The sequence below is a fragment of the Carassius carassius genome, chromosome 50 (genome assembly GCF_963082965.1).
Source record: "Carassius carassius chromosome 50, fCarCar2.1, whole genome shotgun sequence".
Taxonomy (NCBI): domain Eukaryota; kingdom Metazoa; phylum Chordata; class Actinopteri; order Cypriniformes; family Cyprinidae; genus Carassius; species Carassius carassius.
In genome coordinates this window covers 3,280,385-3,299,791 of record NC_081804.1, presented here as the reverse complement: position 1 = coordinate 3,299,791, position 19,407 = coordinate 3,280,385, and the positions used below count along the sequence as shown (strand labels likewise).

General features: G+C 34.0%; 1 protein-coding gene across 5 annotated transcripts in view; it reads right to left on the bottom strand.

Annotated features, from left to right (window-relative positions):
• The window catches only part of LOC132133779 (plexin-B2-like), a 157,279-nt gene that overhangs the window by 9,120 nt on the left and 128,752 nt on the right, over positions 1 to 19,407 (bottom strand). For all 5 annotated transcript variants that reach the window (XM_059546744.1, XM_059546748.1, XM_059546745.1 and 2 more), the window contains 16 exons: positions 16,272 to 16,408; positions 16,003 to 16,185; positions 15,063 to 15,174; positions 13,217 to 13,417; positions 12,963 to 13,142; positions 11,668 to 11,804; positions 11,481 to 11,581; positions 10,154 to 10,383; positions 9,461 to 9,642; positions 7,270 to 7,336; positions 6,813 to 6,959; positions 5,004 to 5,160; positions 4,816 to 4,916; positions 4,039 to 4,123; positions 3,809 to 3,960; positions 958 to 1,118 (listed from right to left, as the gene is read on the bottom strand). In XM_059546744.1, coding sequence (XP_059402727.1) covers positions 958 to 1,118; positions 3,809 to 3,960; positions 4,039 to 4,123; positions 4,816 to 4,916; positions 5,004 to 5,160; positions 6,813 to 6,959; positions 7,270 to 7,336; positions 9,461 to 9,642; positions 10,154 to 10,383; positions 11,481 to 11,581; positions 11,668 to 11,804; positions 12,963 to 13,142; positions 13,217 to 13,417; positions 15,063 to 15,174; positions 16,003 to 16,185; positions 16,272 to 16,408 — 2,333 coding nt within the window. The remainder of the gene's footprint in view (positions 1 to 957; positions 1,119 to 3,808; positions 3,961 to 4,038; positions 4,124 to 4,815; positions 4,917 to 5,003; positions 5,161 to 6,812; positions 6,960 to 7,269; positions 7,337 to 9,460; positions 9,643 to 10,153; positions 10,384 to 11,480; positions 11,582 to 11,667; positions 11,805 to 12,962; positions 13,143 to 13,216; positions 13,418 to 15,062; positions 15,175 to 16,002; positions 16,186 to 16,271; positions 16,409 to 19,407) is intronic.

The following is a 19,407-nucleotide window of genomic DNA, read 5'->3' as shown; positions in this document are numbered from 1 at the left end:
GAATATGACATACTTCACTCTTATAGTCAAGGTTTCTAGCACCAAAACATAGTCATTTAGTCATTTTAGTTTCAAACTACAGCAGCCTTGGTTCAGAAAGTCATTTTCATGTTCAATAGAAGTCAAGTACATAATATATATGCTTACACAATATATTTTGATTCAAAATAACCTATGGGTTTATTTCAGTGTTTTATCCTCCTTTAGTCAGAAATCAGAAGTCTGATGACTGAGTAAAGTAACAGCACACCTCTCTTGAACAAACTGTATGATTTGAGGAACGGTTCATGTGAAACAGTGCGGGTCGGATCATGCACCAGAGTATAATAATCACAGGTTTGTTTAAATCTCTAACCCTCGGGATGAGCAACAGCGACGCTCTCCTTAGCAAACACCGCTAATTATGTATTTAGTCCATTTTATACTGAGTCTTTCCTGCGGTTGGCGCATAAACTAACATTTACAAATTTACAGAGCAAATAATTCACTCAATCCGCCCCTCGATACTCACTCCATCGGAGCATGAACACGGACAGACGGATCTGGAATCTCAAACAGGTTATTAAACAGCTCTGGCTTTTGTTTCTTGTGAGCCGGTTAAAAAAAAAACCTCATTGAGATTCTGATTCTGGAATATATATTGCTAGTTGCATCTCTGCAGCGAGACAGTAGAGAGGGGAAAAAAACAAAAGGTGTATAATAACAGAACAGTTAAATGAAGCAGGGATGTAATTAAGGTGTTTGTTTGGCTGTGAGCGGGTTGCTGGAGTGATGATATTGCTCGACACATTTATTCCCATCTCAGCGGCAGCTGTCAATCACACGGCACCCGCGGCAGCACATCAGCTGGAATAAATGAATGCGACGCTGGCATTAGCATTTGCCGAACGGAAGAGCAGAAGAGCAGAGACGCCGCTGTGACTAGCACAACACACACACACACACACGCTCTCTCACCTGTTGGTCTTCCAGATGTGTATGGTTTCCTCATCTACGTTCTCGTGTCTAAGGGCTTGCTCATCCAGGAAGTCAAAAAAGTATTTCACCGCCGGCGGGCCGCTGATGCCAGAACAGAGCACACTGCGAAAGAAATCATCCACGAACTGCTGCAGCGTCCCCTGAAAACACATACCATGTCATTATACAAAGTTGTGTCCTGATATGACACAAAATCAAGAGATCACACACACACACACACACACACACACACACACACACACACACTTCATTTTAACCTTGTAAACCCCCAGAGAGAATATAAATGAGAAATATAGCATATTTGTAAAATTAATGCAAAATGAAAGGAATTCATATAATCAATATATATTAATATGACTTAACTTTCAGTATAAAAAGTTAAAAATTGAAGAGCAATTAAGATATTTTTTTACATTTAACTACTTACAACTACACAAAGTGTGTGAGTGTGTGTGTGTGTGTATATATATATATATATATATATATATATATATATATATATATATATATACACATACATACATACATACATACATACAGGAAACATCTGATTGTTCACACGTCAGCCTGCTGGGACACTGACAGTCACACACGGCTGTTTTCACGCTGACAGGTGAAGTTACACGCTCACTTGAGCACTTCTCATCTCCTCTACGCTGTGTTTCTGTCAGCACTGACAGAATCACTTCTGTACAAGACTTGTGAAAGACTTGTGAGGTAATTAGCCTCTCTAATCGGCCAATTTACAGCGAACGGCCTCTGACACAAGGACATGTGACGAACCAATCAAACACAATCAGATTTACACCTTGTGAGTTAAGAGAACATGCCAGCACTCAGAAGAGTTCTAGAGGTTTACAGTGGTTACAATAATTATACCACACACTTCCCACATTAAACACTGCTGTAGAATGGGACTGCTCATCAGTAACATTAAAATCATAAAACATAACTGATTATGCACCGTTTTTATCTTCCATCAAAATGTACATAGCTAAATTAATTTCTTAATCAGTGGACTGACTTTTTAAAAAAGGTCATCTATTAATGATGTATAACACAAGATAAATGTACATGTTTTTAGAGAATCAAATTTATTTTACATACTTTTTACAAACTTGTGAAGAAAGTTTGTTCAATAATGTAACAATAATATATTTATATAAATGATATGTTCTTAAAAAAATAATAAACTGTAACAATATATTCATTCCAAAATATAAACAATAAACAATTTGACAAATTCAATCAATTTAAAAAGAACTTAAAGTTTGAAATGTCTGTTTAGTTATCAATTTGAAGAGCAACTCATTATCATTAATAAACTGATCATTTATTTCTTCATTTTTTTATGCGGCACTCTCAGTTGTCTATGCAATGTTGCTTTTGACATGCATTTTCTATTCATTTTATTATTGTTTTAAAATACTTTCCCAGTTTTAATATTTCAAATTGAAAGATTTCATTTATATAATAACTGTCTCTAAAACATATTTTCTCCTGAAGTACACAAAACTACAAAAACACCTAATAATTAGGGGTGTAACGATTCACTCGTTTTCTCGATGCATCGATTACAAACCCTGTCGATTCATATGCATCGATCTTGAAACATGATTTTTGAATCGTGAATCACCGATCTTGGACAGTAATCGATTCAAAATGCTAAGAATCGAATGAATCTCGATTTCTATAGCGATTCAATGCTTTCAAAATGTATACACTTTGAATTACTACACGCACGAATTAATGGAGACCTTGAAGAGTGTTCGTGAATCGTGCCTCTTATCTGTCCTTCACGCGCTCCACTGTTTACCGACTGAGACTGTCACAGGATTGCGCTCGCGCTCCGTTCGTCTCTGACGCAGCTGACGTGTGATCTATAGGACTCGTGGCCAGTAATGCTAACGTGAAGTAGTTTTACTTTTCTGTGGTTTGTCAATGGCTCTCTGCATCTTACCGACGGAGTTACCGGAGCCGTCGACAGCTGTATTTATTGCATGGACGGAGCAGAAATGTAAGTGTCTAAATCATACGCACAGCATTAACAACGACCTTGAAATAAGAGCGCGAGATTTATCTGATAATATGCATGAAAGTAGCGTTTGTTTCATTAGCAAACAGACATCTGGCACGTTTTCTCTCAGAATCATTCGCTGATGGAGAGGAAAAGTTCAATAGAGATGAACTTAACTTAAACTAGCATTTAACAATGGACAAAAGGTTTTTTTTTCTTTCTAACCTATGGTTCTCTAACTATAAATGCTACTGTAATTTGCCCCCTGACTTAGCATTTAAAGAATTTAGTAGAAGCATTTAAATAATCCCGTGAATGCACTTAAAGAATGCAGAATCGAATCGTTATAATCGAATCGAATCGAATTTAATTGTGAATCGAATCGAATTGAATCGTTGTAAATTTGCAAAAATCGTTCTTGAATCGAATCGAAAACCTATGAATCATAATCGAATCGAATCGCTGCCTTGCCAAAGATTCACAGCCCTACTAATAATATCATAGTCATTAGCATAACTGATATACTAATATAATTTTTCCTAATACTACGAATGACATTTTATTATGTATTTTTCTTTATTTTTTATTTAAGTTTTAATTTGTTAATTTAGTTAATTAAATCCGTATTTATTGCTTTAGATGGAGTTATTTGAATACAAATGAAACGAAACAAAATTAGAATCGATACCATGAGTATAATAAATTCATATTAAGTTATTATTAAAATAACTTATTGAAACACAAATTATACAATTTTAAATATGATGTTCTTCTAAAGGAGCAGCTCTTTTAGTGAGAAGAGGAGCTCAGTACCTTGACGGAGAGCAGTCGGGTCAGATAGATCTCTGTGATGGCTTTGGTCATGGATTTGTCCTTTATACTGCCTCTCTTGGTTTTCATCTCGTCCAGCTCATCGGCCGGTCGCACCAGGTGAAAAACTTTATCGTCCTCCAGCAGGGCGTTTCCTGTGAGTCGGGGTGAAGAGAGTGTGTGAAGGACGCTTCTTTCAGAGCGTGAAACATGTTTTACAGACTTCAACTCACTCTCTTCATGGTTATCATGATTTTGGTCGTACGACTGCTGTGTGTGCTGAACTCTGGAAAGGACCACCGTTGCATTATCATGTACCTAAAAGCACAAACACACATAAAAGTCACGTTTAAAGGGTTAGTTCACCGAAAAATGAAAATAATGTCATTAATGACGTTCCAAACCCGTAAAACCTGCGTTCATCTTCAGAACAGTTCATCTTCCGAGAGCTCTCAGTCCCTCCATTGAAACTGTGTGTACGGTATACTGTCCATGTCCACAAAGGTAAGAAAAACATCATCAAAGTAGTCCATGTGACATCAGAGTGTCCGTTAGAATATTTTAAAGCATCGAAAATACATTTTGGTCTAAAAATAACGTTCACTGCGCTGTTGACGTACGACGAACGCGCTCACAACAGACACGGAAGAGAAGACAATGCTGAATAAAGTCATAGTTTTTGTTATTTTTGGACCAAAATGTATTTTCGATGCTTTAAAATATTCTAACGGACCCTCTGATGTCACTACTTTGACGATGTTTTTCTTACCTTTCTGGACATGGACAGTATACCGTACATACAGCTTCAATGGAGGGACTGAAAGCTCTCGGACTAAATCTAAAATATCTTAAACTGTGTTCCGAAGATGAACGGAGGTCTCACGGGTTTGGAACGACATGAGGGTGAGTCATTAATGACATAATTTTCATTTTTCAGTGAACTAACCCTTTAAGAACCGAAAATGACACTCATATCTTTAACACATTAGCATTTCATTGGATGCGCTCACGTTATAGTGTGCCAACGTATTGATCCGTCTCCATCTGCCCTCCTTCTGCGTGGTCACGTCTAGATCTGACAGGATCTGTCCCGTGGAGCCGGGACGCCATTCTGAGCAAGAGACCAGAACACGTGCGGATGAGGAAGCGCTGTGCTGGATGTGGAATCAAAAGCGATTAAATGCGTGCACTCACTCACCGAGGGTGACGCTGTCTACTTTGGGTCTCTGAGAGTATGGCAGGTTTTTGTACACCTGCTCAATGATCTTCTCCTTCACCTGAGAGATGCTGTCACAGTTCAGCACCTTTACCGGGGTGATGTCCGGCCCCTCGCCCTGAACCAGCACCTGCAGCGTCTGGGATCACACAGCAAACTCATACAAATGCTCTGAACCTCCTAGAAAACACTAATCGTTCATGAAGGGGGAAAAAATCTATTTCCCATCATCACCCCTTTTCTGGTAAAATAATGTGAAAATAAAGTGGCTGTATATATATATACTGTATATATATCTGATTAGAGATGAAGAGATATAATAAACATTAAAATATATATGTGACCCTGGAGTACAAAAGCAGTTTTAAGTCGCTGGGGAATATTTGTATCAATAGCCAAAAAAAACATTGTATGGGTCAAAATGATTGATTTTTCTTTTATTCCAAAAATCATTAGGATATTAAATAAAGATCTTGTTCCATGAAGATATTTTGTAAATTTACTACTACAAAGATATCAACACTTCATTTTTGATTAGTAATATGCATTGCTAAGAATTAGTTTTAATCTCAGTCAAATATTTTTCTATAACAAACCATACATCAATGAAAAGCTTATTTATTCAGCTTTCAGATGTTGTATAAATTGTAAAAATGTTGAAAAATAGACACCTAAGTATTGTTTTGTGGTCCAGGGTCAAATATTAGGAATGCATGGATAGCACTTACTTCCATGACAAGTACAATAACGATACTTTCATTTTTGGTACTTCCCGATAACAAAAACAAAAATATTTTCAGTGCATTTGTCATATAAAAGAAATATTGGGTAGAGAAACCAAAACAATATGAATCATATTAGTTGGCTTAAATTTGTTTAATGAATAGATATTGCTATAGTTATTTTTTACACTTATTATTTGCGGGATGAACATGAAAATATTTGACAACATTTATTTACTAATTATTTATAATAAATATATGTAATAAAACATTTATTTACTAATTATTTATAATAAATATATGTATTAAAATGTATTTATTTATAGCTTATTTAAAAATAAATAAAACACTGTGAATATTATAAATATTAATAATAAATTAGAAACATAATTTAATATATATATTACATTTATATATAAACATCTATAATAATTTGATAAAATAAAATATAATTTTATTTAAACGTTCTTGAAATAAAAATGTATTTTTATTTTATTATATTATTAGACTACTATTTAGTTTTTACTTATTTAAACTATTTTTTATATTTTAATAAATTATACATAGAATTAAAATTGATTTATTTATATAATATACATATATATATATATATATATATATATATAATCTTTTAGTTATATTATATTTGTAATGTATAAAGGACAAATATTATATTATACATGTTTACAATAAATTTGAAGTTAATGCATATATTTATGATATAAACATTTCAGAAATGATATAAATATGAATTTGTTTTATTACATTGTTATTATTATTATTATTATATTGTTTTCAACCTTTATTAGTTTAACTGTAGGAAATTGTATGAATGTGTTATCTTAAATTGAATTGAACTGAATAAATCCATAAAGAAGATAATTCTAATCATTTAGTTGTAGCAGCAGCACTAATTATTATTATTATTTAAATCATCAAAAAACTAAAGTGAGGAAACTCAATGCCGATTTCTTTCTGACCAAATCACATCAGGCTGTTGTTAGGACTCCTGAATGTGGGAATTTCTAATGGAAAACATCTAAACGATCACACACACACACACACACACCAGCACAAAGTACTCCACGTCATCTCCGAGAAGGCCAGTGTCGTTCAGCGTGTATTTGGCTTTCTTGACCTGTGCATCCACCGGCCCCTTTTCAATCTGGTGCTTTATGGCTCTAAAGAGTTTGTAGAGCGGCTCTCCGGCCGTGTCCTGAACAAACAGCAGCAGATTAACACAGCCACGGACACAGACAACCATTTCTCCACCTGAGGCTCTGAAGAATCAACGGTTCAAGTGTGTGAGAGACTGAAGGGATGCATGCAGATAAAGAACAGAGTCTACAAAACCACACCCTAAAAGACCTTAAGATACTCATCTAATATCAAATTAAAGGTGTTGAAGGGTGTTAAACTTCCTGAAAGATGAAGCTTCCAGGTCAAGATTTGACTTAATCATTAAATCAAGATGCACTGCAATATTAGTGTATCTTTCTGAATGTATTTCATGTTTAATATTTTACCTTGAGGAACTGATAGAGACAGATGGACATCCAGTTACTCAGCATCCTTTCCACCACTGTTTCAGACCTAAACACACACACACACACACACACACACACACACACACAATAATTCATATTTACTAAAACACTGTTGGCCAAACTGAGTTTGAGTTAATGAAAAGCTAATAATGAATTAAATCATCAAACTGTAAACATGAATACATAAGTTTATATAAAATGTTTATATTATGTTATATATAAAAAATATAATTGTAATACAATTTTTTGAATTAAATAATAATAATAATAATTTAAAATTAATAAAAAAAAGAAAATGTTTTATGAAAACATTTACTAATATTCACTAAAACAGAGTTCATGAGTTGCTCAAAAAAAGCTAATAATGTATTAAATCATAAAACTATCAAATTCTAAAACTGTAAAATTAATAACAAAAAATTCAAATAAATAATATTATATAAAAATAATATTAAATATATAATTTCACATAAAAATCATTAGTTTAAAACAATAAATAAAAACAATAAAATAAAAAGATTACCTTTATATTAAAACACCTGCACACACTTACTAATATTCACTTCATAGCTAATATTTAATTAAATTATAAAAAATTATTATATCATAATTTTTATATATATATAAAAATAAAAAACATATTTAAAAATTTGTTATAAATAATAAACAACAATAAAATAAAAAACAATAACAAACACAATTATTCTGACAAAGCAAGTTTGGGAATCTCTGCTCTACAACACTGATGCTTTTTCCACAGTTTCATTTGAAGCCAATATCCAATCTGATCTGTAAAACTATATTAAAGTTGCTAAACAACAAGCTGTCAGGCTAATGAACTAGATTACACGACAGAGTAATAGTTTATTATGATTATTATGAATAATAAACAGTTATTTACTGAACACGGATGTGTTTTACTGACAAGTCACTTGAGGCTGTACATCACAGTGATTTGAAGCGGTTTGTGCTTTTACTGTGGTAAGATCAGTGTAACGCACGACTCCCAGCGGCCTGCTGCTCTAATCAACACTTCTACACTCATCAGCACCCAGCTATGACCATCAAACGAGCCTGTGAACACGGTGCTTGAGGATGGGCTTGGTGTTTTTCATGTAGAGACTTTTGACTAACATGATATGTTTCATGTGACATTTAGAGACTGGCTTTGTGCTCCATCCAAAATGAATTACCATCTACTTCACAGTAATGCTTGAGGATGTTTGCTTCTCTTTAACTGCCTCAAACTAAAACTGAATATTTCGTATATATATCATATTATACAGTATATAATTCATTGGCAAAAATATCATAAACAAACTTTACAAGCATCATAAACAAACTCACACACAAAGAAAAAGAAGCATTTTGTTTGGAGCATTAAGATTTTTTTTTTTCACCATAACATTCTTTTTTGACAATAAAGAAAAAAATTCTAATTTGACAATGAATGACGATAAATTATATTGTGCCCCCAGTCTCATTGTTTCAAAAGCAAAATCATATCGCTACAATGTATATAATAAATTAATAAATTATTTATATATATTAATTATTAATTATATATATATATATTTTTTTTTTCTTTATTTTTTTTACGGTATTATAATATATAAAATATATAAATATATAAATGTTTATAAAAAAATCACTGCACTATAATAAAGAGAATCTAATCAAATGACATTAAAAATAAATAATAATAATAATAATAATAATCATAATTTATATTACAAAATAATTGTAAAAAGTCTACTGTTAGGATCAATATAAGCTATTTGTTCTCTCATTATTTTAAGGCAAAAACCTTATTACTGCAATGCATATAATAAATTAATGAATAATGTAACACTAATCTAATGAAAATATAATAAATTGAAGTTAAATAACAATAATGCATATTGAAAATGGTTTCAAAAGTAAGCTTCATTTTTTTAAAGCAAAATGCAAGGGATGTGAGGAAACTGAAATCATCATTATTATTAATATTAATAAATAGAGCACAACTAAAATAACACTGTTCCTGACTAACGTATAAAGCATATGGCTTCCAGAAGTAGCGTAAAGCCAGCCAATCAGATTGCAGAGTGCGAATTTTGAAAAATGTTGCCATTGCTGTACAATGTGCATCTGACCGTAGTGTGAAGTGTGAGACGGGATCTCATCTCACCGGCGGAGCAGCAGTTTAGGGTTCTTGCTGTGAACGTAATCCTCCATGAGCCCCAGCAGAAGCGTCCTCATGATGTCTGTGTAATACTCCAGTTTCCCGTGAAGCGCTACGGTCAGCAGAGACGCAAAATACACTTTGGCCCTGGCGTTAAAATCCGGACGGCCCTCCAGCGTTCTGATAAACTTCACACAGAGAGATCACTGTTTACAACTTGTAATTAAAAGTGTGCAGAATTCAGACTTACATCTTAAACAAGCATCTTGTTATATTCTAATGAGTATTAGTTTATTACTGTCTGTATGATGGACTTGTGTGTGTGGAGGGTAATGATTTAAACACTGGGGAGATAATTACAGGCCAGACTTAAAACACTGACGTGTGCTTGTTTGTGCGTACACGTGTGTCATTAGATGTAAATGTTTAATTGTGTTTGTGCCATGAATACAGAAGACTTTAATGAGAGCGCAGGAGCTGATTGAGTCCTCTGGGGCTGTTTTAGAGTCATTCTGTATAATTGAGCGAATGTCTAAATAATTCATCATTCTGATGAGAAACCTTCGACAATTATCGTCAAATATTAATTTACTGACCTTTGCTGCAATTAACTGCACAGGATGGTTTTAAGAGTCTTTAAATGCATCATAATTACAGCTTGTGTGTGTGTGTGTGTGTGTGTGTGTGTGTTTTTCGTACATTGATGAGGAAAGTTTTGCTGTTGAGGAGGTTGGAGAACTGGTTCAGCGCATGGGTGACCGTGGCCCTGCGGGATTCTGGGATATCCAGTTTGCCGGTGATCATGACGTCGTTGGCGCCGTCCTTCGAGGGCAGGAAGAAGACGCGGTCGGTGTAGGTCTTGTAGTCCAGGAACGGGATCCGGCCCTCGCTGATGTCGTTAGTGTGGTCCTCCATTTCAATCATCAGATCTGCACAGGAAATGACACGTCCAACGTTAATGACATGTTGGCTTTAAACTCGACACTGCAAATCCAGGTAAACTCATCCAGACAGTTCTGAGATTGGGTTTTAAAGACCAGCTCAAGATCCTGGACGTGCAGATTGTTTTCATTAGTATGCATCAAAACTACACTTTTTTTGGGTTAGAGAGGGTTGAACTGATACATGTTTTCATGTTCTAATTAATGTTTTTATATTATTAGCAAATAAATAAATAAATAAATAAATTATATATATATATATAATGTACACACACACACGCACACACACACACACACACATATATATATATATATATATATATATATATATATATATATATATAGATGTTTTTCTAAAAAATTTTTAGAAATAAAATATAAAAAATTACAAAATAACAAACAGAGAAAAACTTTTGGGAAAAATAACATGAACTGATGGATAAAAAAATAAAAAAAAAATAGTAGAGGGATAGATAAATAATGGATTAATTAAAAAATAAAAAGTATAAAAAGTAATAAATGAATAAATAAAAAATGTGAATGGACTATACATTTTAAAAATATATATTTGTAAAGATGGGAAACAATAGCTTAATTATTCAATAATGGATAGATAGACATACACACACACACACACACACACACACACACTCACACTCACACACACACACACACACACACACACACACACACACACACACACACACACACACACACACAGACAGACAGACAGACGGAGAGATAGATTGTTTTTCTCAAAAAATTTAATAAATAAATATTAAAAATTACAAAATCACACACACACACACACACACACAAAAATTAGGTTGCTGAATGAGGGAATAATAAATAAATAATAGATAATCAATTGATTAATTCATAAATTAATATGTAATCACTTAATAATGAATATGTATTTATTAATTAATTATTAATAAATGTATAATTAAGTAATAAAGACAGCAATAAATGTTAAAGGACTGATAAATTACTGATAAATAAAAAAATAAGTAGAAAGATAGATAGATAATAGATAAAGGAATGATTGATGGCAGTCATCCAACATCCAGCTAGTAACATGTGACCTGTGAACTCTTTTTTGCAGCGGTCACGAACACTCTCCTCCAGATTCTCCAGCTGATGTTTCACTTTCTCGTACTCGCGCTCTGCCTGCTGGCTCTTCCTCCTACACACAGACGATCAGATGAATTCACTAATTCATTACAGGAACCCTTCACACAGACGAACAGATCAAGGGTTCTTCTTCTTCACCTGTAGCAGACAACGGAGATGGAGATAATCAGCAGCATGGGAACGAGCACCGCCGGGATGATGATGGGAAGAGGGAGATTGTACTTCCTCTCGTACCGGACTGAGCCGACCAACCACTCGCCATTGCCAAACTTAATCTGAGAGAGAGAGAGAGAGAGAGAGAGAGACTGTGTTAGTGGGGGATGGATAAACGAATGAATAGAAAAAGTGGAGGACAGAAAAAAAACCTATGGATGGATAAACTGACGGGTGGATGGATAGATTAATATACGAATATATGGATGATGAAAACAAACTAATGAATAAAAAAGTGGAAAGATGATTAAGATAAGAAAGAAAGAAAGAAAGAAAGAAAGAAAGAAAGAAAGAAAGAAAGAAAGAAAAAGAAAGAATGAATACATACAGAAATTAACTGAATGAATGAATGCATGAATGAAAAATATGTGTTGGAAGATATAGCAATTTATATATAAATAAACAAATAAACAAATGAGAATGATAAAAAAAATAAACATGTGTGTGGATATCAATATCAAAATATCCACATGGATCAATAAATAAATGTATAAATAAAAATGTAAATGATGGAACAATAAATAAATGTAAAAAATAAATATTCAAGCAAACAAATAAATAAGTGAATGAATGTTTAGATGAGATAAATGGACAGATGCATATATAGTTATATAAATAAACAAATAAATATAAATAGGTGGGTGAATGATGAATGGATGGAGGGATAAAAAGATGAATGAGTGGATAGACAGACAAGTGATGGAGTGGTGAATATATAAATAAAAATATCAGATTAAAAAAAAAAAAATCAAATATAAAAAAATTATATTTAATAAGTTAATAAGTAGACGGAAAGATAAATGGAATAAAATATATATATATATATATATATATATATATATACAGAAAATACTATTTAAAAAAAAATAAAGAATGAAAAGAAACAAATAAATGGGTTGACAGATGTATATATAAATAGGTGCAAATATTTTTTTATATATTGAAAATATATTAATAAATTGAATTAATTGAATTAATAAATTAATATAAATGATGGATGGATAAATAGATGAATAAGTGGACGGACAGATAAGTGATAGATGGACTGATAAATATTTACATTTTATTTACACACACACACACACACACATTTATTTCTATGGAAGTAAAAAAAGTATATTCAATAATAAGTGTTTGTTAAAAAAACAAAAAAACAAAACAAAAGGGAAATCTGGGGCTTGGAGGAGGGTAGAATGAACAGAAGGATGTTGTTCTGTCACCAGCAGGTCCAGCGGCTCGGAGCCGGTGTCTCTCCTCTGTCTCTTGGATCGAGATCTGGGCGTGGTTGAGGGCGGGTCCAGGAATAATTTATCATCCTGTAATGTGTTTACGTTACACGGGGCGTCTCCCACAAACGCCTGAGCCTCCTTCGCCGTCATCGCTTTAGAAAAACCACGACCCTGAGACACACCAAAAAAAGCATTGACGAGCATGTCAACCCCCGGCCTGGATGAGATCTCCAGCAGATACTCACAGTGACGATGATCATGCTGTTCTCAGTGATGACCGTCTTGCTGAGGTGATCGAATGTAGGGTCGGGGTGATACTCAAACGGCGTCAGCTCCGTCTGAAGATCATCGAGCTGCACGTAAGTCCTGAAGAACTGAGACTCGTTGACCGCAGGTGACAGGAACATGATCACGCTGTCGTTCTTGTGCTTGGATCCCTCTACAAACTGAGGAAGAGAGAGACTGTAAATGAAGACCACACATGATAAACATGTCGGAACATGACATCAGTAAAGTTCTATTCTAGCCTACGTTGTGCAAATACAATCATTATAATCACAAAGCTGCAAAATGAATGAATTTATGATGAGGGGATTTGTGTCGCAAACGCACAGAATTCACAGGGTTGCCAGGTTTTCACAACAAAACCCTCCCAACTGCTACTCAAAACTAGCCCAAGGGGGTCCACCGGTACAAATTGCGTTCCAGGGAGTAAAATACAATTTTTTTTGGTGGGGTTCAGCGAAGCTGCGAAATGAATGTAATCGTATCTGCACTTCATTGTTCATGATGAGAGAATTTGCATTGAGATGGCACAAAATTCACAAGGTTGCCATTTTTTTTGGGATTTGCATTCCTGGGGGTAAATATCATGTTACTGGGGTCGCTTTAACTCGCAGACATGAAAAACAGATCGCGGCAAAAGTGTTAAAGCAGAGAATTCAGTCAATAAAACAACCCGCTGCGTCCGAAACCACATACTTCCCTACTGTATAGTATGCGAAAAACAGTATGTGAGGCAAGTAAGTATGTCCAAATTCTCAAATCTGGAAAAGACAGTAGGTGAAAAGTATCTGGATGACCTACTTCTTCTGAAGCGCACAAACGAAGGACACTTTACTTTCCCATGAGGCCACAGGAGAGAATTTATGATTGGAAGTGAAGCGACACAACTGACGCTGGTAGGTCATGTGACAGTAACACAACATGGTGAATCTAGTACATCTGATTTTCATTCAAACTACCCATATTCAACATGTATAGAACATGTTTTTTAACCGATGTGAAATAAATTCAAATGAAATGTAGTACCTGCTCAGAAAGTACGCAATTTTGGACGCACCGCTGGACTTTTCAGCACTGACTAATCTAAATGCCACTGATTGGCCACTGCATTCATAACCTCAACAGAAATGTGTGTGATTGGTTGAAAGGCTCAACACTGCCAAAACAATGTGCAAAGGAAATCTGATTCACAGATCTAAATGTAATTACGCGAACAGTCACTTTCATTCATCTTCACATATTATTTTAATCGTGAAAGCAATAATAGATTCAGTGTAATTTTTGCAGGGGCAATATCTTGAATTCGTGGGGCTTTTTGCTCATTTTGGTGGCGTTTTTTTTTCCTACAAGCCTGTGTTAATGTCCAACCCTGACATAGACCGAAAGTTCTCAGACAGCAAAACAGAGGAACAGATTTCACTGCGGCTGGGAAATCTATTGATATTCTGAGGGGGAGCAGCAAACGTCTCCAAAAGTGGGGGCGGAAAATCTGATAGACAGATGGAGTAAGAGCGATGGAAGCAGTGAGAACGCTTGAGAAAGAGCTGGAGTACAAAAGCTTCTCCTCAGATAAGAGAGATGAAATGAAGCACTCATCAAGTTTTTCGTTCGATAAACGCTTGTTTAATCTCCGTCTCGTTGAATGTTTCGGATCGGAGCAGCTCTCGTCGTTTCAATCAGGAGCAGAGCGACTCGTGCAAGACGGAAACCCAACAGCGAGAGGAAGAGATGAAACGAAAAACAAACAGCAAGTGATGTTTCCCTCGAGAGCTGAAGGAGATCGTGGTGTGTGTTTCTCGCTCTCACCTCCTCTGGGACGGCCTGACCGGACCATTCTCCAGCCGACGCCACCACCTTGATGCTAGCCTTCTGGACCAGGTCAAATCCTGAACCCATCACCAGGATCTGTCTGCCACCACTGAAATATACACACAGTCATAACACAACAATATATATATATATAAAATAAAAAAATCTTGTTTATATAATGAGGTGTGTATAGTGAGGCGCTGAGGTGTGTCTCTATATATTGTTCTATAAAATAAATTAAATATAAAATTATAAAATTAAATAAAGAAAATTATTTGAACTATACTATGTATATGAACATTATAAGTGTTATACAAGTTGACACACACACACACACACACACACACACACACACACACACAAACACACACACACTCAAATGTATGAAGTCAATATTCAATACATATATATACACACACACACACACACATATACATTTAAATACACATATATATTAATAATATATGTTAATATATAGTTTAAATACATATTTACAAATAGAAAATTTTTAACATTAACATACAAAATGAACTAAAATATTTGATCATATATACAATTTAATTATTCATAAATCTCTATACATATATATACATATGTATATATAAAATATGTATATAAATGAATAAATGTTCTAAAAGTTATGCAGATTAATAAAATCTGATCAAATATGCATTATATATTTAAAAGATCTAAAAAAGTTTTACAAAATAATAAAATATTATATATATATATATATATATACAGTACGCTTATTTTATAAAACCTTTTTATAAATATACATACAACACTATATGCATTTTTATATTAATTATATAAAATAATGTCTTGCAAAAAGCAGTATTCATCAGTGTACAAAAGAGTATTGATGTAATGTCTGTGTGGGCAAGGAAAAGCGTGCATGGGTAGGATGGCATGTTTCCTGGCAAACAGAACTGACCAGATGAAGCTGCTCCTGGGTTGATGGTCGGACACAGAGGGGTTGCTGGAGAACTGAAAGGCCATCCTGATGGAGGTTGTGGTGTGTTTGCCGTACTGAACTCTGACGGTGAGGTGAGGCGATGGAACCGTCTCGCCCAGATACTCAGACAGTTTACAGGTGACCTGCTCCCCAAAGCTCTCACTAACACAGAGGGAGAACCCAAAATCAACCAGAAGGGACACATCTACTGAAAATGACAGAAAACACATTTCCCATGATGCACTCACACTCTGCAGGGCACATCGCCCACCATGATTCGAAGGTCTTCTTTTGAAGCGGTGTTCATGTGTATCCCACTGATAGTGAGGACGGTTCCTCCTGCTTTAGGACCTCGATTCGGAGACACGCTTCCAGGTACGGGGTCCTACACAAACAAAGATCACATTTATTATTAGTTCACTCACTGTATAATGTCGTTTTAGGTTTCTTACTATTCTTACTATGCATAAACATAATAATTTTCCTTATGAAATATGCATTTTGTATATTTAGCCTTTTTTAAGTTGAATTACACCTGTTGTTTTGTACAATAATATTTATTTATTAATGAATTCATGAATTTAATTTGTATTTTTCTCAGTAATAATATAAATAGAATAAAAGGTAAATTACTTTTTTTATTAATTTAAATAAATAAAATATCTTTATAATATCTTTATAATAATATCTTGTTTAGATAATTCTGAGGTGTGTATTTCATTCTATTTTAACTATAAAAATTATATATACATACATACATATATATATATATATATATATATATATATATATATATATATATATATATATATATATATATATATATATATATATATATATATATATATATATATATATACTCAGTGTTGGGGAGTAACTAGTTACATGTAACGGCGTTACGTAATTTAATTACAAAATTATTGTAACTGTAATTAGTTACAGTTACTACGAAAAAATGAGTACTTAAATTAGTTACTTATGAAACTTTTAACGATTACAAAGGGGATTACATTTGAATATTTACACACATCCACATACAGATTTAACTGATTTCTTTCCCAAATTGCACTGACTATTTTGAGACATACCGCCCTAATAATTTCCCGGATGCGGAAACACAGTCTGGTTCGTAGAATCCAGTCATAAATACGGAATGCCTAACGGACGGAATATGCCACATTTTGGATGACTAAATCAAAAGTAGGTCAGTACACTTGAATCAAAACATGACATCGACTAGTGTCTGTGAATATTAAGCCCCAAAAATGCAATACATGACTTGCACGTTCTGCGTGTCTGTGGAAATCAGGCGCGGACTGGACACCGGGAGAACCGGGACAATTCCCGGTGTCCTGGCAGCCGATTTTGCCCCACTATTTAATATAATTATTGTATAATTGCCTGCCGAATGTACTAAAGCGATCATTTGCGAATCCGCCATTTGATAATTAAATCTCTAATAAGTCATGAATTGTTTTTAGTCATGACTCGCGCGCTCTCCGCGCCTCCGCCAAACGGTTTGGATCAGACTCAGAGTAATCAATGCGAGAGAGAGAGAGAGAGAGAGAGAGAGAGAGAGAGAGAGAGAGAGAGAGAGAGAGAGAGAGAGAGAGAGAGAGAGAGAGAGAGAGAGAGAGAGAGAGAGAGAGAGTAGAGTGGACTGGGGAAGCGCACAGCTGGAGCAGAGAAGCAGAACTAGTGTTCAGGGTTTCAGGTCAGTTTCATCTGTAAAGATGCTTTTTTGTCTTTGTTTTTTTATTTATTTAATCAAGCAGCAGCACGTTGCTCACCAGTCATCACTCAAAATACTATATAAAGGACATCATTATTATCTGTTGTAATGTTACAGTAGTAATTCAGCTGAAAAAAAATCCAATTTTTTTTATAGGTTTAGGGGGAGCTACGAACAACACAACCCTTACGAAAATTTACATTTTATTATTTAACTATAAATCCAGAGAAAATGGTTACTATTGTTTAAATGTGGTAACCAAAAATGTAAAATTATTTTACAAATGTATTTATTTAAAAATAAATACAAATCCATTTGCAAAAAAAACAAAAAAAAAAACAAAACAAGGTTATTTTACTTTTATATAGGCTAATAAAAGCATGGTTAATTTTTGTAAGGGAAAAACATGACTCGTGTTCAGTATTAGGATTTTTCTATAAAGATATTGTTGTATTGTAGAGTATTGTATTGTAAAGTATAGTTTTGTTCAATCTTGAGTATTAAAGTCATGAGAGAGATGGATAACAGGGCAAAATAAAGAGACTGAAGAGAAAAATAGAAGTGAAGGTGCAGTTCAGGAGAGAACTTTTAATTATTTTGCATGTCCCCAAATTAAAGATTTAAACCTTTTTTATGTCAGGTCCATACAAAAAAATAGTTTTGTCCATGAATTTGTTTGTATGAGTTTGAATTTTCCAGTCTGAATTTTTTTCCCAGACCGCCCCTCCTGTAAATTAATGGCAAAGACATGGTTTCATTTACTACACATAGGCCTACTGAAGCTCGCAGTGTTTTCAACCTCTGCTGCCTCAGTATAGGAGTACACGAGCACATAAACATAATTTCTAGAACTGGTCTGTGTCACTTCATGTGCATTTTACTTATTTTGAGAAAACTATCATCATATACAAAGAGACAGCAGTTTAAAAAAAACACCAATGTTTCAGGAGTTTATTACACAGAATACGTCACATGCTTATTAGATAACTGTATTTAAGTTGATGTATATGCTTTTATTTATTATTCTTTAATTTTCACAAATTTAGAAAAGTAATCAAAAAGTACTCAAAAGTAATTAGTTACATTACTTTAATAAAGTAATTGAAAAAGTTACACTACTATTACATTTTAAACAGGGTAACTTGTAATCTGTAACCTATTACATTTCCAAAGTAACCTTCCCAACACTGTATATACTGAATACAGAACACTATGTATAATATTTATAACTCATGTTTTACAAGTTAATATTACAAAATGATATATTACAACAACATATTTGTATTATTTTAATAATTCCATTAAATTACATTAGATTATACTGTATGTACTATATAAATAATATAAGTAATAATAAGTATTAATATAAACACACAGTAATAATGTGCACAAGAACAGCAAATACCCAAGAATGACAAAGACGCTGTATGCATTATTATCTTATTGTAATGATCACATAGGAAATGCATCTGAGAGCCGTCAGTCTGCTGAACAAGTGTTTCCCTGCGGGAGCGACTGTGACAGCCCTTCTCCCTGAAAAACTGATGCAATAAAGTCTGCTAAGGCCGTCAGCGTCTGATTTGACCAGTGCCCAGCCCAGCTGAATTACTGTGTGTATGTGTGTGTGTGCAGTGCGTGCTGGGTAATGCAGA